This window comes from Lineus longissimus, chromosome 1 (genome assembly GCF_910592395.1).
Source record: "Lineus longissimus chromosome 1, tnLinLong1.2, whole genome shotgun sequence".
Lineage (NCBI taxonomy): Eukaryota > Metazoa > Nemertea > Pilidiophora > Heteronemertea > Lineidae > Lineus > Lineus longissimus.
Genome location: NC_088308.1, coordinates 2682074 through 2702257, shown reverse-complemented (window position 1 = coordinate 2702257; position 20184 = coordinate 2682074). Strand labels below are relative to the sequence as shown.

At 41.3% G+C, this 20184-nt stretch overlaps 2 protein-coding genes across 6 annotated transcripts; one reads left to right on the top strand and one right to left on the bottom strand.

Annotated features, from left to right (window-relative positions):
* The first annotated feature begins 17 nt into the window (after positions 1-17).
* LOC135484663 (tektin-4-like) lies at positions 18-4014 on the top strand. Its single transcript, XM_064766298.1, has 6 exons — positions 18-720; positions 1013-1083; positions 1361-1504; positions 1817-2039; positions 2309-2463; positions 2806-4014. Exons 1-6 carry the CDS (start codon positions 193-195, stop codon positions 3020-3022), a joined length of 1338 nt encoding a protein of 445 aa, XP_064622368.1. The 5' UTR covers positions 18-192; the 3' UTR covers positions 3023-4014.
* A 1130-nt stretch (positions 4015-5144) lies between these two features.
* Positions 5145-20181, bottom strand: LOC135484625 (scaffold attachment factor B2-like). 5 transcript variants are annotated; one of them, XM_064766268.1, is made up of 18 exons: positions 20023-20181; positions 19342-19453; positions 18771-18796; positions 17315-17392; positions 16650-16709; positions 16332-16389; positions 14516-15086; positions 13556-13596; positions 12759-12877; positions 12378-12527; positions 12002-12200; positions 11611-11804; positions 11192-11401; positions 10470-10870; positions 9834-10034; positions 9485-9690; positions 8332-8457; positions 5145-6641 (listed from the first exon to the last, which is right to left on the bottom strand). In XM_064766268.1, the coding sequence occupies exons 1-18, from the start codon at positions 20137-20139 to the stop codon at positions 6280-6282; spliced, it is 3231 nt and encodes a 1076-aa protein (XP_064622338.1). In that variant the 5' UTR covers positions 20140-20181; the 3' UTR covers positions 5145-6279. The 5 variants fall into 5 exon arrangements, with proteins under 5 accessions (XP_064622338.1, XP_064622331.1, XP_064622344.1 ...); XM_064766261.1 differs by lacking the exon at positions 8332-8457 and adding an exon at positions 8148-8282; XM_064766274.1 differs by lacking the exon at positions 8332-8457 and adding an exon at positions 8148-8282 and having other exon boundaries at positions 9834-10016.
* Positions 20182-20184: the final 3 nt, after the last annotated feature.

Below are 20184 nucleotides of genomic sequence, written 5' to 3'. Positions count from 1 at the left end.
AGCGGGCCGTCGCCTTGACAACCTACCAACACCATTCAAGCCTTGGTCTGTGTATTTTGTCACAGGGCAACGGAGGAAAGGAAGAAATCGCTCCGATTTATGTGCTGAAATTTGCAAGAAAACCTAGCTAAACTGTTGAGAAGTACCGATTTACATAGATATAACAAGTAAGGTAACATTTAGGTAGTAAATATGTCTGTACTAGCAACCCCACCTGAAAGACCAGAGGCCAAAACAGACCTCTATCCATCCATGGAAATGGAGATGGATTATCAAGGTAACACTGGAAATGATATGGGCATCTCAACAGTGGGCTTCCGTAGCAAGAAAGTCACCCCTGCAGAGTGGCATGAGGCAAATTATTCAAAATACTATCAGTCTTTTGCTGACCGGGACAATGCAGAAAGAGTTCGCCACGAGTCGAAAAGAACACAGAAGGAAACGGAAGCCACAACAAACCAAACACAGGCTGATGTCACAAAGAAGCTTGGTGAACGTTTACATGACATTAACTTCTGGAAATTCGAGCTTGAACGTGAGATTCAGGACGTAATAAATGAAACTGATCTGCTCCTTAGCCAGAAGAAGAGGTTGGAAAATGCTCTACGGGCAACAGAGGTTCCTCTTCATATTGCAACTGACAACTTGAACTGTCGAGGTGATGGAAGGAGGCTTGGTGTTGACCTTGTGCAAGATGAAGTGGAATTATCTCTGCTAAAAGTAAGTCACCACACGCATTGATTTTTGTAATGGTTCTGTATTTCGTTGAAGAAACTCATGGGAGTATACTATACTCCCACATGTAGGCCTATTGGTAATTATGATTGAATACGTTTGATAATGATATACGCCCGGTGGGCCATCTGAGTTGGAGCATTTCTGTTCTGATCTGATCCAGAAGATTTTCTAAAGTTTTGAGCCATGATAGTATTAGTTATAGTACTTGTTGATTTGATAGGCCAACTCAGTTTACATCCCCATTTATGTAAGTCATTCTTTTAAATTTTTCTAGGAAGTTGAAATCATCAATAATGTGCAAGATCTTCTAAGAAAAACCATAGTCCAAGCCGAGAACCAAATCAAGTAAGTACATTTAGATAGACCATATTCAAGACCTGCAAATAATCAGTGAAAAAAATCCACCAGACATTTCAGTCAGTCGGGGTTGGAGTCGCACTCTACAATTTGAGTCACTTGAATCTACTGTTCCAGTGTCTGATACTGATAAGCTCTAACTTTAAGAACAGATGGACAGATAAAATACAGGTTATAACATTAAGATGGGATACAATTCGAGGAAGAGTCTTGGATTGCTGAAAAAAATGTTTGTGCTTAATTGGCTGTACTTCTGTTATTCCAGGTTTAACAGGGATGCTAAACAAAATCTTGAAATGGACTGGAGTGATAAGAAGGAGGCTGACGAAATTGATTCAATCTGTGGTATACTTCGAAATAATAGCACCAACAAGCAATTCTATGCTGGAGCAGCCAAATTTGAAGAGATGTAAGTACAATTATTGAATGGAGAGAAAAAGAAAGCTTTCCATGACTCCATGTGTGACATTTTGGGTTTAGCATTTGAGCTGGGTATAGGTGAAAAAAGTTTGGGGACCAGAATGAAAGATCTTGTGCAGTCATTTGGAAAGACAAAATATCTCCTTGCAGACTCCCATTAGACTCGCTATGATAGGCCATAAAAGAAAATAATGAGAAAGTGGAAATTTGTGACGATCCAAAAGTTTGCCTCCTGTCCTGTGGCTGTTACTACTAATAAGTTCAGTTAAGTTAAGTTAAGTTCCAATAATCTTGCTTTCAGCCAATCTACGCCAGAGTCCTGGGCCCAGTTCTCACACGACAACATTGTTCGAGCTGAGCATGAGCGAATGGCTTCAAATCAACTCCGTACATTGATTGACAACGTTCTAAATGATACGTCACGAGATATGACTGAGCAATGCAATGCTGTCGATGTTGCTTTCAACAAGAGAGTCGAAGAGATGCAAGATGCTCTGGCCAAGCTTGAGGAACATTGCAAGAAGGTGAGGTTTGCTTTGGAACGATTATCTGAACAGATAGAGCAGAATAGTGTCAAGAGTGAACAATTTAGCTAGGGGAAAAGTTCTCCTTACACCTCTCTCTAAATTTCACCAGTTACTAAAGATCAAGCTGGTGTGTTTACCGCAAATCTATTCTATTCCCAGGTCTTGTTGTCAATTTGAAACATCGTCAATATATGCTTTGCTTTTTCCCACTGAATCCCAGACTTGATGCTGAACTGCAATCACTTATTTCTTAATTCTGTTTCCAGGAATGCGATGAGATTACCAGAATGGAGAAGAATATTGCAGGCTTGAAACAGAGCATCCGAGACAAGGAGGATCCAATGAAGGTTGCACAGACTCGTCTCTACAACCGAACCAAGAGACCTGGTGTGGAGAACTGCAGAGACCCTGCACAATACAAGTGAGTAACAACTGATTGGCATGTTGACCTACAAGTTTCAATTCAATAGTGCATCTTTTTTGACTTGGGACCTGCACATAAGGTCCTAGGATGCCAATTGCCGAGGTCTTCTCCTTCTTTGTAAGGCATGTAGTCATGAAGCCTCTGTCCTCCAGAGTTAGGTCTGGGTATTGTGAAAGTCTGGTCTAGGCCTCCCATTATTTTAAAGTGGTGACAGGGCCCGAAAAGTTGCCCTGGCAAAACCACCATTTGAAGACAAGACCATTACCATACATACAGGCGATTTTACAATGTGTACGCTTCATGCACAACATTTTGAGTCCTCTTCTTCCTTCCTTTCAGACTTGTCGAAGAAGTCCACCAGATCGCTGCCTCAGTTGATGCTCTCCATGAACAGCTCAACCAGTCTGAAAACTCACTCAAAGCAATGATGGATACTCGCATGGCGCTCGAGAAGGAGATTCTCCACAAGAAGAACAGCATCTTCATCGACAAGGAGAAGTGTATGACCCACCGCACCCGATACCCAACGATATTGCGCCTACAGGGATACCAGTAGGAAAATAGTTCCTTACAATGCCAGTGAACTTCTCAACACACAGACTTGTGTCATGTTTTAAGTTAATGAATAATACAAAACAAATGAGGAATATCTGTGATCACTGCATTTTTATTCTTTTACAAGTTATTGTATCTCCTTTTTTTTTCCTTGGAAGATAATGAGTATGCCATCTTAGATTAATATTTAGGTGCCCACTGTTTTGTGTGGAACTGGAACATGTGTATTGGAGGATTTTCAAATCAGTATTTCAATCTTTGTTAGGGTTCATGGTCTCAGTGATGTCACACCCTGAAACTACTGTAAACATGAAAATATTTGCTTGCCTTTTATTATTGTATTTACAAAAAGCTGCAAAAAATAAATGGTCGTGCATTTTCACGAAAATTCACTGTGAATATTTTTGAGTCTACTGTGTCAAAACCACAGCTTTGAAGAAAAGAACCTCAATAGACAATGTTTGTTCTCAACTCCTTTGATATTTGAAGCTGGAAACCAAATAAGAATTACATGCGTTGATTCATCATATATTTTTGATTGTAAATTTAATTGTCAATAGCCTGTACATGTAGAATAAGCAATAGCAAAAAGACAATGATGTACATAGGATGTAATGATTGGAAAGCTTTTGAAATTTGAATAAAGGAAGCGGAAACAGTTCCAGTATCTTTGTGCATGTCCCTGATCAGTTTAGTAAACGTTTTGCTTGCCGTTACTCCGTCCATTTTGTTTTTAGTCTAGTTTCATACTTGGAGCGTATTGTTGATGGAATTTTTTCCATCCTACTTCAAAATTGTTTTCAAAACACTCTGTCATGGATTATTTTGATCTCAGTGAGGCTTTAGTTATAAGGTCAACTGAAAACATATTTAAATGCACAGGGTAAGTTAATCTTGCCTTGCCCCAGCCTTTGCTATATTAACACTAATTGTTGTGAATGTAAATACACGTGTCGTATACTGTGGCTTTCCTAATAAAGTTTTCACAAATCAGTCAGTGTTCTCTGTCATTTGTTGGCGTTACAAGGAGACCAAGTTCTGGAGCTAGGAGATCCTCCTTACCAAGGTGTAACATGGAAGCTTGATTATCACAACCACTACTAAAACTACATGGTGCCCTGTATGAAGGAATCTTTTGCTGGAAACTGTGGATAGCCGATTGCTTGGGTTGAAATGCTCTCCAGTGCTTGACTGATGATAGTAGGCCTTACGGTTGAGACATTTTTGATAATGCTGAGAGCGATATACTAGAGACTGGCTACCAACCAAGATGCAGTGTCCCCCAGAAATAGTTTTTATTGGCTGGGTGAAGACAGATTTTCCGTTGAGGGAGGAATGGTAATATAGGACATACTTAGTCCTCTGTGCCCAGAGTGCACAATATAAGGCTTCAATCTTCAGTCTCCACCATTTGGTTGGCAGCTGGTCTGTTTCCCCAGGTCAGGACGAGCTGCCTCATGTCCAGGACATGGGTCTTTTTTGTGCCCGTGTCCTGGTCTGTTAATTGCAACTCTTCCCAAACTGTGCTATTTTTATTGCCCCCCATGGCTTTCGTCCCCAGTACAGTTGTGACACAATCCTGGCTATGCACAATTTGAATCAACTATGTACTTTTGTCACATCCTCCAGTCAATATCAGCACACAGAATGCGAGATGGACAGACCAGCAAACTTGCCATTTGGAACTTTCCAAGCATTGTGCCACCATTGGGGGGAATTCACTTGATCAGCTGTCCAGGGTCACACTTGGATGTCACTCATGCCCTGGCAAGACTCAATTTATGCCAAGAAAGTCCACTCCTCGGCTGGCCAGATGAATCCGAACGACAGGGACTGCTACATGGGCTGTTCTCTACAAAGGCTCCCTCTCTTGGAACTTTCCGTATTGCGTCATGTCAAAGGCCCTGGAACTCTAGCAGTTCCACTATCATGCCTGGCTAGTAGGAGGCATAGCCATGATGGCACTAATTGAACATCAGAGTTTCTTTAAAGAGCCCAGTCCCTATATTCATCAGTTGAGCCACCAACACAGCAACTCTACAACTATCCTTAGAACTGGCCTGGCAGCATTAACACCACCGACTCCTTCAATGACAAGGAAAGAAGTTTCACTAAGACATGTATCCACGAAATATAGCCAATTCTTTATTTCACAAGAAGTTGAATGAATGAATGAAGTTCACTATTACACATGCACTGGCAACGATTAACCAGCAACACATAAAACAACAATGAAAATGAAGTACTAGACATGATCATCTGAATGTTTCACTATTCTGACAAGACAATAAAACTACTATGTTACATTCTAAATGAACTTTGGCAATGAAACCATTTTGCAATTCTTTGAAACTGCGTATTTTAAAAGTCTCCAGTACTTCATGGAGAGAACAAACTGTGATTTAATTGGTTCATAATATTTACAACAGGAATCTGATGGTTCGTGAAGAGATGAGATGGTTTATTTTATCAATGATAGCAACAATATTATACTAATGTAATGAAGTAATAAAGCCACAACTCTTATATGAAACAACAGAGGTACCTGCTTCAGCTGACACCTCTCGATCAAGGACAAACTGTTTCCATTGCATTTGGCCGATGTTATCAAGACACCTCTAAATCAAGGACAGCATTTTTCAGTCCCAAGGACGTCCTTAATAGAGAGGTTCTACTGCAGTAACCAGTTCACTGAGTTTCGAATCAAGTAGATATGCACGGTTTACAAACTTCACATGAAACTTTAATTGAACACGTCCCTTATGATTTGTGTTTGTACTTTCAATATTCCTAAAATTTGAACATCACTTCGTCAGCTCCGACAATAAAACATTTGCAACCACAGAAAAAGGAGCTGAGAAAATATAAGTACTGATGATTGCTGTAATAATCAGAAGTCAACGAAAGTAATGTCTACCAACTTTAAAATCACTGACAACATACATTTAAACCAGGATAATTACTTCACCTGCAGTAACTTATGCTTCAAATCGGGACAAATGTTCATAAAAGCTTGGTGCCCAGTAATAAGAGTTTACAGCAATGGTTTCTAAATAACACTTACAGCGTTTGTTGACAAGATCTGAAGCCTTTCAGTAATTTGACAACTTAACATTAGAAAGAGTTGTGCTCATTCTAGAAAATGTGAATTATCTATTTAATGCAAAGCTGCACCACGTATCTCACACAGTCTTACACTGTTATAGTTACAGCAACACCGTGCCAGCATTACTTTTTATTGTGAGATCAAACCTGTCTCTAGTACCGTCTCATATTGCCACCGCTACCCATACTCTTGTAAGCATCAAACCGAGCATCAGCTGGCCGAGATGCCAGCGCACTTGAATTCATCATCATACTAGCTGCCTGCGCGGCAACACCCATGTACATATTTGATTGTGGCTGCGGTAATAACGGTGCAGGATTCATGCTCATCTGACCCATGGTCCTCGGTGCTGATGTGTTCATGCTGCTGTTGCTCGCAGGCCACCGGTCACTCTGTCGGGCCATGCTCGGTGCGTTCATGCTGCTCTGGTGTTGCCAGCTGCCAGCACTCTGGCTGTGGCTGTCTTTCCTGGTTCCAGCCCCCCAATCGTCACGAGTAGGTCCAGCAGGTCCACCTGAAAGAGAAGACAGTGTCAATTACAACAGGCAACAGTCTCATAATGATGGATAACAGACAGAAGAGTGACGTTATGTGTTGACGGTCCCGAACTTCTGCAATCACCTTAAAAGAAATGCCAGTCTAACAGAACTTGCCGAGCTACTTTCATCTGAGTTGACAAGTGGATGAGATAGCGTGGATGACACCATGATTTTAAAATGCACTTCAGATGCAAATAACCTTAGAGATGAAGTTCGGCATGTCCAATGTCATATTGTTTTAAAACCAAACAAATTACAGAGTAAGACATGGGCTGAATATGTTGAATTGATAATGCCTGTGGATAATGGCGGTCTTCAAAATTCCTCATTCTTAAATATGAATCCTTGTGTTAAGTGCGACAAAAAAAGATGAAATAATTCATTGGCTTCCAGTCGCTAACAAGTTGGAGTCGTTACAAAATGATAACAGGAAGGCATGCAAGAACTAAGCATAAAACACAAAATAACCTTGAGTCAGGACCAAAAAAATTCTGTTCAACTCAAGCAGATGTCCTCAGGAAGTGAAAATGCTCCAGAATTCAGAGTGTGTAATTTGATATATCACTCAATCATCTTGTTCACTAAAACACAATTGGCCAAATTTCTTTATCACATTTTTGATGTAAATATTACTTTTCCGAAAACGACTTTGGCAAGCTAAGGTACATTCCATTCCTATCACTGGTTTTTGTGTTTCGTTTGTACAAAGCAATCAGGGAAAAGGACCTTCACCACCATTGTGGACATGGATGCAGGAAACAAAACAATATATGACTACAGAACTAAATCTTGGTTAAAACCAGATCAACATGCATGCAGAGGATTAGTGACCCAGTGGCAGAGGGTGGGGGCCGAAACAGAACATTTCTTACTCTTGAGGACTGAAAACTTACTGAAAAACGCATAGCGGAGATAGTTGACACCCATAAATGCAGAGCTCCAAGCAAATGTTCAAATGTCATGGTCTTGTTGTTCAAAACAAGTAAAGTCAAAAGTAAACTTGACACCAAGTGAGAGTCTTCAAACTTGTTTTAAACAACCAGGCCGAGCTATCAAACTGATATCGTTTACTCTAGTTTCAGTCCTTTTTGAGTACATGTGCCACTAGTACCGGTAGTAGGGTAACGGTTTCTTTATGGTAATACTGTTGAGCTAATGTATGTGTGGACCTGTAACCAAGAGATGACGGTAAGAGAAAACAAGGATATCGAGGTTAAAAAAGCTGCCCAAGAGCAAACAAATCCAGGCAGACAGTTGGAGTAACAAACAATCAGCATGGCCGACTGACAAGAGTTAGACGATTCAGACCAAGGATTTCGTTGTCCCTCTGTCTGTTGCCCATGACTTTGTTGGCTCTGTGCACTGGAAAGCAAACAGATGCCGCATGAAGAAATGAAAACACGCAGGGAATTCTATCTACATTACACGCAAATGATAATAAAACCATGTGACAACATGTACTAACGGCAGTTGTCACTTACCAACTTTACCCGCACCACCAGAGGGATAAGGCTTTGCACCCCGATCAGGGACACTACTGGGTCCTCCGGGCCAAGCATCACGGACACCACCAGGCCCTGATCTGCTTCCACCAAACCTACTATCACCACCCTGGCCTGAAAAAAGGCAGAAAATAGGGAGGCCTTGTATTGGAACAATAATTACCTCTGCCTTTTGGCTTGGGCTTTGGTGGTACAGCACTGCTCCCTGTAGGATGTTGAGAAGTTGAATTGCCACTATACATAGTACTACCACCTTTTCTCATGTCTATGCTACTGGATTTTCTCATGTCTGAAATGAAGCACGCTTTTAAAACAGGATTTGAAGAAGCCGCCTGGCTTCAACTAATGGGGTGCTCAGCAGACATGGCCCAACTTGCAGTGTATCATACTCAAGCTGCTGCCGACTTAGTTGCAGTGTATACATTTGTACAGAAGCTGTATCTTCATTCGCAGTGTAACATACCCAGCTCTCTGAGGAAAGAGTGGCAGGATTTCACATTTGAAAATAGCCGGAGAGCTGGTTTTTACTATCATGAGTTTGATTTGGAGGACTAAACCACTACCCATACCACAATGTACTGTACAAACTCGAACATGGGGAGTGTAAAACAGCTCTCCTACAGGATATATTAGGGGTGCATCTATGATGGATTAGGAGTGTAATGACACCCCTTGGCATTAAACCGAGTTACCACCACATCGCCATGGATCTTTGGTGTCAAGTGGGGCAGTGGAACCAAACATCCTGAACATTTAAGAGGCAACAAAAGCTTACAACAACTGCAGACAAATAAAGCATAATCAAAATAAAACAAGGATGCTAAATCAGACTAATTGACAAGCATATTGTAGTATCCCTTATAATGGCATGGGCTGGATCTTTTTCTCTCACTTTGCTAAAAACATTCCAATGTTTCAAATTCTTTCTTATATTGTTATAATGCACATATCCAAGAAAATGTTACAACACTTCAGCGAAAAGATTAAACCCATGTAGTTAAGGAGGTGATCTTACAATATAATACAACAAAAGAGAAATAATTACACACAACACTGAAAACAATTTGGAGAATAAAGAAGCTTGACTTCACCATTTCCTTATCACATTTTATCTACCTCATTGGTGCCTGACTATGGAATCAGCCAGACATCAATTCAGACTGCTCAGCTGGTCAGTGACTTCTTCACTATACTGACCCAGATCCTCTTCTACATGTGTACGTAACCTCACGACCTAGCTACTTTTGGGTATGAGAACCAAAATGCCAGGAATGATCCCACTCCAAGTTGAAAGTTAGGATGAAAACTCTACTTACCCTTGCCTGTGTCGTATCGATCCCTTGGATCATGTCGATCTTGAGATGCTGGCATGGCAGGATGAGACCTCTCAGATTTCCAGTCACTCCTTGTGTCTGCCCCTCTGCGTGTGGGTGGTGAGACTACCCTCGACGGTCGTGGCTCTGGGTCGCGGCCAGCTGGTCGATGATCTCTGGTTGTGTCTCTGGCAGACCCGCGGTCATACCTTTAGAAGAAACATACAAAAACACAAGTATTAGTTTCACTTGACAAAGTGTAGGCCTGATATTAGAACAAACATGTAGTATAGCTACAACAGTACACTTATTGTGTAACAGAAACAAATAATTTCAGCGTCGAGATACCAACCTATCATAATCACGTTCTCTTGGTGGTGGGTCTCTTCGAGTGGCAACCTCCCTGGTATCCCGTCTCTCGTCATATCTTGCATCTCGGGTTTCAACTGGTCGTGCTGCATCTCGCCTGTCGTAACGCTCAACTCTTCTTTCGAAGCCATCGCTACGGTCTTCATAGCGGCCTGGAGCTCTGTCTCTATCATAACCAGCATATCTGCATTATTACATGAACACACAGGTAAATTTGGCCCATTCTTAGGTGTGATTAAAAGAAAGACTATAATTTTTCAAATTCCATGAATCATCAACTAGGGTTTAGCATGAGTTAAAGAAATTAAAGAAAACTCTTTGAAACACAAAAATTAACAACAGCAAAATAATGAAACAGAACTGTTTAAATTTTCAGGAAAAGACTATCTATCTACAGTAGAACCTCCATCAGCGGACACCTCTCTAATAAGGACACCCTCTCTATTAAGGACACTGGTTTTGGTCTGAAATTGGTTGTTACCATTCAATTTTACCTCTCTGATCAGGACACCTCGCTATAAGGGACAGTACTTTTCAGTCCCAAGGGTGTCCTTAATAGAGAGGTTCTACTGTACTTGCGGGTTGGGAATCACATTTTTAAACTGATTTTTATAGTTACCTATCATGGGCTGTTCTCTTGGCATCCCAGAATGGATCATCCCTGGCAGCACTACGTTGATCATAAGCTCTCTTCGGAGCACGCCTTGCCTCATCAAATCTCAACTGTTCCAGTCGTCTGGCCTCCACCTCTCGCTCACGTACTTCCCGTTCACGTCTTTCTCGTTCGAGGCGAATGCGGTCGCGTTCTATTCTTTCATTTTCTAGCTTCTCACGTTCCAATCGTTCGCGCTCTTGCTTAATCCTATCCCTTTCTCGCTGTAATCTGTTGGCTTCTTCCCTCTGATGTATGGCAATGTCTCGCTGGCGTCTCTTCTGATACTCGATATCTGCCATGGCCCGTCGCTCAGCCTCCCTCTTGGCACGTTCTCTTTGTCGCAATCTAGCCTTTTCTCTCTCTTCCTGCAAATGAAAATCACCGCAAGACTAAAGCTGGACTTCACACCAAAGGTGCATGTTATCGGAAACACAATCAGCAAACACAACAAGAGCACTGCAGGAGACCAGACAAGGAAATATTTGATGCCTCGATTAGATTTCCAACAGGCCTTCAGTTGATGGAGACAAAATGAAAACTTCAAAGACTGTACTCACAGCAAGCTTGACATCAACCAACCATAGCCTTCACAAATCATGCGACTTGTGTCGATAGCAATGTGGCTAGATGAACAAACAGCCATCAAATTTCATGGAAAAAAGGTCCTGAAACAGACAACAACGCACCTTTATCTTTTCAAAGGACAGCACCGTATCCTTGGACTTTGCCCGGCTGCTGTCTCGTCGAGATGATCCACCTCGCCTGGCCGAGGACGAACGCTTCTCATCTTTACTCTTGTCATCCTTATCACCTTCTTTTTTCTCATCTTTCTTTTCGTCGGTCTTTTCCTCTTCTTTTACCTTTCCCTCTGCTTCTTTCCCTTCTTCTGTCTTCTCCTGAAGTGCAAATGCCATTGGTAAACTAAAAATACCCACAGTGTGGAAATGCAGTGAGACAAACCATTCTAACCCCACAGTTATAGGTAATTAGAATGTTGAAGATGGAAACACCCGACCAATTTGGTGCTACTTTAGTACTACTTCAACACAAGCTGGACACAGGCGAGGAAGAAATTAAGACTATAAACATTACACTTGTCACGCACCTTATCTCCTTCAGTTGTTGTGTCAGCCTTCTCATCTTTAGTCTCTTCCTCCTTCTCAGCATCCTTCTTCTCTCCTTCCTCTTTCTCCTTGTCACCTTCCTTGGTATCTTTCTCTTTCTCCTTCTCCTTATCTTTGTCCTTACTGTCTATTTTCTTAGGATCTGTTGATGATCGAGTATGATGACCAGAGTGAGCTGCAAGAAATTGGCCAAAAATAACATGAGCATCCTAATGAAAGGAGCAAACTATCACCCAACATGATCCTTTGAATCGGTAGAACTAAATACTACAGATCATGAAACATGAAACACACTAAACACAAGTTGGGCCTTCGAGCAGAAAACCTACTAAATCAAATTCATGCAAGCACAAGTATCTCTCCGATACTCACACGACGTAGTTCTGGATGATGTCCTACCTCCTCCACTTGTGGTGCGACGGTGGCTGTCACTCCGGGACGAATGGTGGTGATCCGTTCTCCTGTCTGTCCTGGTGTCAGTCCTTCTGTCTGACGTTCTTCTAGCGCTGCTGCTGCTGCTGCTGCTGGTGCCCATCGCTTTGGCAGCAGCCGAGGCTGGGTCCGTCTTGGCCTGGAAAGCAACAAACCTACTTAGCAAGGGTACCTATAGTCAAATTGTTAACACCAGATTAGTCCTATATGTCGTAGATTATGCAAAACAGCATAGGGCAAAAGCTTCCTAATTCGGCCATACAAAACATGACAATTCGCAGCGAAGAACTTACCAAGATAAAAATTCAACACTTACCCTTTCCACAGATATCATGCGTCCATGAAGTTCCGTCCTGTGAAGGTGCTGGATGCACTTGCTTGCCTCCTCCATTGATGACATGATGACAAATCCATAGCATCTTGATCCTGGACTGCGAGCATTTGTAACAACTTTGGCTCCAGCAACCTAAAGAAAACATGGGATCATCACAGCCTAAAACAATCACCGCTATCATGATATGTATGTTTCAATGAGTACCTGGAAAATCACAAATGTCTCCCGAACTATACAAGAACACACTTTTGTTTTCAAGATTTAAAAGTTGATTATTCAGACACATACTTCTGTGCGACACAAGAAGTGTTTGAATTTGTTAAGAGATTGGGAAAAAACTTGTTGTCGATATGAAAAACTTACCTTTCCATGTTTACTAAAGAGCGATTTGAGATCTGTTGCCCTGGTTGAACTGGACAGGCCGCTCACCCACAGGTTCTTTCCATTGTTGATCCCACTGCTGCTATTAGATTTACCCTTATCTGGAAAGGACAGGATGACATTATGTTTCTCTCAGCATCTGCTCTAGTTCAGACGCATTTGCTACGAGGCTCAAGAGAGCATATGTGATCCTACACACCAAATCATCAGGCACCAAGACACCAGGCCTAGTACTGAGCAATCACTGACAACAAATGATAATTACACAACGGCACAGTGTACAGCTAAATTCCTATTTTCCTGAACAACCAGTAAATACAAACGACAAACCCCTTAAGGCCTAATAGGTGGCGCCACCCCCCCAAAAAAATTGCTCCTTGGATTTTGGGCTGGAAATGAGGTACAAACTTCCAAATAGTCCCTGTAAACTAGCTGAATGCATACAGCAGGTCTTTCTACACCATACTGAACTATTTGCAGGGGTCCCAAACAATAAAATAAAGAAGGTATGTCACTATGTGGCGTAGTTTGGGGGGTCCAAATTCAAGATGGCCGCCGTAACCTAGCAACCAAGGGGGTGGGCCAAATTTGGTGGTATTTTTGGAATCAGGGATGGCCCATGAGTACACCCTGCAAATTTCATTCAATTCCATCCAGAAATAAAAAATCATATTTTCCGACCCATGTCCCCCCTTAAGTCTGATTTAGGACGGTACCACATGGACTAGTCATCACAGGTTGCCCAAGTTTTTCAAGTGATAAGTCAATGATGTTCTTACCTTTGTCATCTTTGGTAGATTTGGCATCCTTTGCAGTAGTGCTGCAAAAATTACAAAACATGGGTTGAAATGTCATGATATTAAAATGATAAGTGCCTACAACACAAAGACTACACTGTCATTAATAATCTTTTATGATCAGTCGCATCTTTCAGTACCTACCTTGTTTGAAGAGTGAAGACTCTCTTTGCAGCAGTTTCATTCTGATCCAAGTAATTAAAGACACTTTTATGACTAATGTGAGGCAGCAGCCATGGCAGAAAATTACGTTAGAAATGAGAGACAATATCAAAGTTTGCAACATTGATTTCCCTTCAGATGTATTTTATGGAAAAAGAAGCAATTGAAATCAACTTGTGGCAAGCAAGCTATACAGCCCCTCATGATGGTTATTTGTACATGAAATTTGTTAAACTATGTTATATTTGAACTGCCAACTTGATGGGCAGTTGAAGACAGAAAAGGCACTCATAGCTCCACATGGTAGTTTTAACGATTGGTACGTCACGTCCCCTTTGCTTCTCTAAAACATCTCGCGGACAGCATCATCGCAGCAGAGGCTATTCTGTAGTTACGTGGACTCGCTCAGATCAACCAGGACTTCTTCAGTGAACTTTTCAGATGGGATGGCATATCTTTACTGACTTTAGAGCTCAAGTCACTTGAGGTGGTACGGTTCAACGTCTTCACAGAATGTGGGAAGGGGGGTTGGGGCAGTCAAAAAACAATCAATATTGTGATTTGATTGTAATGGGCACCAGAAATGTGTCTTCAAAAGACAATATATTTCATGTTTCTCACTCACAAAATTAGTTTTATTCCCGCTAAACCTGTTTATCAATCAAAAGCTACTCCATGATTTTAGACCAAAACTCTACCTGAGGCACCAGATAATTCTCCATAGATATGATATACAAACCCTCTTCCTGGCAACATAGCATAAACAAGAGAAGGACAAACCTCTTGGACTTGGCATCTTTCTCCTCATCTTTTTTCGCATCCTTCTCCTCTGTTGACTTTTTCTCCTCCGGTTTCTTCTCATCAGTTTTATCCTCCGTTTTTGCAGCGTCTTTTGCATCACTGGTACCGTCGGCTGCGGGAGTGGTAGAAGACTCGGACTTTGCAGCCTCTCCCCCTGTTGTCGCCGCTTCAACTTCTTTACCCGCCTCGCCATCAGCACTTTCGCCAGTTTTTGGTTTACCACCAAACAGATCATAATCGAGGTCATTAGGGTCATCAACGTGGACCACTAACGAAACGCTATCGTCATTTTTAGACTCGCACGTGCTTAATTTGACAGTGTCCTCTGACGTTAGTGGAGCAATTACTGCAACACTGTCCGGGGAAGGAACCGTTAATATGCTTGAAGAAACAACATTGTTTTCTTTTGTAGCGTCGTCCTTCTTCACCGTCTCTGCCTCCGGTTTCGCATTGACTTCATCGCTTTCCATTTTCGTCTCACCATTGGTTGGGGTTTGCACTTTAACAGGGCTCTCCTTTGTCACAGTGTTGGAAGAGACTTGTCCTGTTTCTGGGAAATTTAATGTAGAAAAGCTGTTGAGGTATATTTTAAATGTGAGGAAAGTGAGGCTAACCCATGATACGACCACTCAATACTTACCTTTAACTATAGCAGTGAGATTAGAATACCAGTGAAGGCAGATTCAGGAGAGAAATCATGACGAATGAAATCAGAAGTCAAATGTTTATTCAGTTTGAAATTATTTCAGAATTTTTTTTGCTTTTTCATGTCAGGAATGATGGTCAACTCCTATCCGTTTGCATTTATTTCAACAACATGACAGATCTTCTGTAAACTCCTCAGGTTGAAAATATACACGTCACATACAAAGAAGCTTGGTTGGAATGGATCTAAGAATAAACAGAAGAAAAAAAGACGTCACAGAACATAGTGAGGGAGTGGCCAGGATGTTACACCATGAAATTGTAGTGCTCTCCTGTCTGTCAATCATAGGGCACCTTGAGAGTCCTGCATCGATGGATGTTTTGCTTGTATTCTCGATGGTGTCATCAGTATCAGTGTGGCATGATGGCAGTTACGAAGATAAGCCGAATAGAATCTTGATGGACGAATTGCTCACGATCAACACAGCATACCTGCAACTCACAAATCAGCACACTCAGTTCTCCAACAACTGAACCTGTAGAATGCCTCGTTGACGTTATCAATCTGACGATATTCAGTCCTGCTTGAGCTGTTCAGGTCAACTAACGTTACAGTTTTAAGTGTCTATGTCTTCTTTGTTGCTTGACGTAACAAAACATTCTGTCAGAGTTCTCCGAAGTTATCTCCAATGCACCCGTTTTCCGAAATTGCCAACAGGTCTCCGCCACCAGCCAAGACGCATCCATTGAAAGAAGAAGAAAACTGCAATACATGCCACACTGATACCCTGCAAGGAGTCCTTTCTGTCACTGCCATGAGATGTATCCACATTGTTGGAAAGAGTCGTCGCATCAGCACCGCCGCTGAACATCAGAACTGAAGTGCATCTTTCACTGGCATTTTCAAGGGGACAAGGGTAACATCAAACGTACTGTAAGGCCATTTCTTAACCCTAGCTATTACATACCATCATTTCGGTATGAACACCTAGACTAGATTGGTCACATGCAGTGCAATATTAGTACATGTACCTGACAAAAGTTGTGTAATAACTCCTAAATAATGACCACCATTCCTGACCTAAGCCCCTGAATCTTGCCTTCAGTGCAATAGTTTTAATTCAATGGCTGTACCCAGCACCTGTCTTACCTCCTGCTTTCACAACAACATCAGCTTTCGTCTCGTCAGGTTTTGCCTCGGCCATTTCCTGTAAATAGTAAAGAATATAGGCTGACGAAAACTGAAAACTTTCTGCAAGGGTACAATTATTTCCATTTTTAGGCGGACCTTCTTCCACTGCACCATCATTAAGTCTGAAACTGGCCTCCCAGTCATATAGGTGGGTTTTTTCTGTCAATGAATACAAAGTTTCGCGCCAACAAACATTAGGTTAAGTTCTTATTTCTGAGTGAATGGAGTTGAAAAGTTCACAGTTTGCAAGAGGTTTCATCATAGAATATTGCTTACCTCGTCAAATTTCTCATCTTCATCTAGCTCGATGGCATCCAAATCATCCTCATCAAGTATCTGAAAACCATAAAGAAAATGCGTCATACCTGAAGCTTTATTTTTCACCACAAGATACACACCGAGTGCAACAAGAACACTTGGCACAATAAGCGTAACTGTGAATATCATATGCAGCATTAGTGGACTTCTCAGTATAAATGCGATCCACGCCACCTGTTCCAAAAGCAGGAGCAACAGCTGTTTGAAACTAAATCCATTTGAAAGTCAACAGTTACATGCATATACAAGTGGATTTACGAATAAATATCCACAGTTATTGAACCTTGAAAAAAATCTCACACCAGCAGAACAAGTGAATCGTCAAACACATCTCATTGAAAATGCTGTGGAAAGCAGAAGCAACAGCTGTTTGTGTTTACATTCATAACATTTGAAAGTCAACAGTTAACAAGTAGCTTATGAATAAATATACACATTTCAACTTTTATTGTGTTATGGGAAAAATTGAAAGCTATTTCATATTTCAATGGAACAAGTGAATTAGAATTAGATAGAATTCTATTCATAACACCTTTCATTAAAAATAAAGTAGAAAGTTTTATAACCCTTGACTGATTAGCATCCTGGCCAATAAATTAACTCTTTCCAGAGTTAGATCCTACCTGCATTTTGTCTAGATCATCCTCCTGACCGTCTAATAATGCGTCCTCATCCATTTCTTCTTCAATGTCTTCACCATTCTAAAATGAGAAGTGCAGGAAAATCTCAATTTGAAGTGTTTCCAATGGTGGCCAATGACGAGGCTCTGTTTCCAATGGTGGCCAATGACGAGGCTCTGTTATTTTTCAAGCACCTTTTATTTATCAGATATGGAATTGGAAACAAAACAAAATAAAAACATGCTGAATCGGCATTTCTGAAACAAACTGTCATGCACAAAGATAAAGAATTGGTTTAGCAGTAGCTGAATCAGCAACAATGATTCTCAAATACTGCACTGGTGATTGAAATAAAAATTCTCAAAGCATTGCTTTTTTCATCCTATTCCTATTCCCAACTCAGAAACTTCATTGTTTATCCAATAACATGCCTGAGGGTAAGAAACCTTTGTTCCTGTGTCAATGTATTGTGCACTTTTTCATACTGTGCAAAGCACCTACTTTATGGCAATTGTGCATGCAGATATGAAAATTTGCAGTTTTGAGAGAGGATCATCAGAATTGGCAACGACTGAATGATGAGGTTTTGGGGAGGGCAGCAAACAGTCAATGACACAATTTGCAGGATTAGGATACAAAGGCTCTACATGCACCTAATAATGACTGGACGTAAACTTCTGCAAAATCATCAACTTGTTTGCTTTGCACAATGGAAATATCACACAATTGCAAAATTGCACCGGTCCTTTACAGATACCACCACACAATCCTACAATCCTACAAACCACATACCTAACAACAGCATATCTCTGCGTTCAAGTTTTCAACCAGATCAATGCCTTTCATTGCTATGCCATACCATTATACCATAGGTATGTACTTTCAACCACAGATCAATACCTACACAGTGCAGCCTTTATACTAGGCCTAAGCTATGACAAGAGTAACATATGACTGGTGACAGTCATATATCATATGACAGTGCTGCACTCAGGTGGTTCTAAAGTCAACCACAATGTTTAATATACACCAGATGTGTGGCAGGGCATGTGCAGATGCAATTAGGATCCATCACAACACATTTTCACTCGACAGTAAAAACAAACAACTTTTTTGGAGGGGGGGGGGGGGGGGAGGAGGTTCATGCAGCACCAATTTGTCTCCCTATTCCAAAGACTAAGAGTTTTGGCACTACTTGAAGGAAGGCAAGGGGGGTAGTCGCAACTGATGTTTCATTTGGTGTCAATTCGCTGCACGGATATGATTCCATCGATCAGCAGAAGTTTAGGCAGGTCTTTCAGTCACTGTCACAGCTCTGCAAACCAAATGGTCTTCACCATCAACATGGAACAATCTAACATACATACACAGCAAACATGGAACTTGTAGGATTAACAAAGCGACTTAAAAAACCCACACCAAATTGCGATCTCTACATAGCAAGCAGTAAAATACTAACCTCATCTTTCTTGACTGCTCTTGTATCTGAAGTAAAAAAACCACGGGAATGAATATACAAAATGTACAACCAACTTTTATATTCTCTAAAGTAAAGCTGGATGGTCAAAGTCTCCCAAAAATAACTTATGACTGGCTCATTTTCTGATAAGGTCCGTTTACGAGGAGCTGATAATGGGTCACCTGTAATGTACATTAGCAAACCAGCATCCTGTCTCTATGGACAGTAACCTATTTCCTGGGAAACATAATTTAGATGACTAGAGTAATTTTGAAAGCACTTCTGATTAGATAACAGTAACAGTACACAAACGGAAACACCTCGATGGGAGACAACACAGTCATTCCAGACATGATGTTACGATAAAACAAGAATGTTACCAGTGAACAAGGAATCATTTGTTAAGTGTAGTGTATCATTATCACAACTCCAATTCTGTTTCAATTCAAGCATCTTACTTTGAGTTTGCCATTGATATTAGAAAGCATAGCACAACAGTGTACAAGTATTTTCATCAGTTAATTTTTGCACATTTCTCAAGGAGAGAACCGGTAAACATCAAAATACTTACTTAATCGTTTGTTTCCTGCAGCAGCCACCGGCGTTGCTGGCTTTTTTGTTGGGGTGCTGTCACTGACTTCAAAGGCATGCTCATTTGGGTCAAGTCCTTCATCTTCAAGGGCCTGGAACAACAATCACGTTGGAATTAAAAATCATGAAATGTTGACTTGGGGGTCTTGAGTCTTTATCGCAGGTACATGTTCTCTCCACAGCTTTACACCAATTTGTTGACTATCGCGCAACGTTAACATGGTGCTGGCCGAGCCGGAGCTCTGTATGTCTTGTAGAAAACTGGTGTTTCGTAACCGACAGTCATTAGGCCTACCTGTATTTGACAGTAAAACACTAACACTACACCAACAAATAAACAAACACCTGACCTTCTGATCAGTCATTCAGTGACTGATGGGCAGCAAGAAAAAGCTTTGTTGCCACGATGTTCTGACATGCACCAGGCCGGGTCCGGTATAGGTGTACGGTAGACCGACATTTAATTTATGAAAAAAAACACCTTGTATTGTACTTGTAGGCTACCATACAGTGTAGTGACACATAGTGCACAGTACATCAAGACATGTACATGATGTACGAGCAGCATACGAATGCATGCATGGTCCGCCATCTTTCATTTCTTTTTTCGCATTTTGGAAGAAAATACGGCCCATGTTTTTACCATTTTCTCAGAACTCACTTTTTGTAATCTTTCGGTCAAAACAGCCTTAACACCAGTTTTATCAAGCCCTCGCTTTTCGAGCTCAACTCGAAGATCAACAACGCGCAAATCAGGTAATTTCTTTGCTCCTTCCATGTTCCGCAGTCTTCGTCTTCGCCCAAAAGCATGGATTAGCCTCGT

What these genes read in the sequence shown, in the direction of transcription:
- LOC135484663 (XM_064766298.1), top strand. Translation starts at nt 193, where the DNA reads ATGTCTGTACTAGCAACCCCACCTGAAAGACCAGAGGCCAAAACAGAC. An exon ending in CAAGCCGAGAACCAAATCAA is followed by an intron (nt 1,084 to 1,360) that starts GTAAGTACATTT and finishes CTGTTATTCCAG; the next exon opens with GTTTAACAGGGATGCTAAAC. An exon ending in GCAGCCAAATTTGAAGAGAT is followed by an intron (nt 1,505 to 1,816) that starts GTAAGTACAATT and finishes TCTTGCTTTCAG; the next exon opens with CCAATCTACGCCAGAGTCCT.
- LOC135484625 (XM_064766261.1), bottom strand. Translation starts at nt 20,139, where the DNA reads ATGGAAGGAGCAAAGAAATTACCTGATTTGCGCGTTGTTGATCTTCGA. An exon ending in TGTTGTTGTGAAAGCAGGAG is followed by an intron (nt 15,087 to 16,331) that starts GTAAGACAGGTG and finishes TAAATTTCCCAG; the next exon opens with AAACAGGACAAGTCTCTTCC. An exon ending in TCGATACGACACAGGCAAGG is followed by an intron (nt 8,283 to 9,484) that starts GTAAGTAGAGTT and finishes GCCTTTTTTCAG; the next exon opens with GCCAGGGTGGTGATAGTAGG.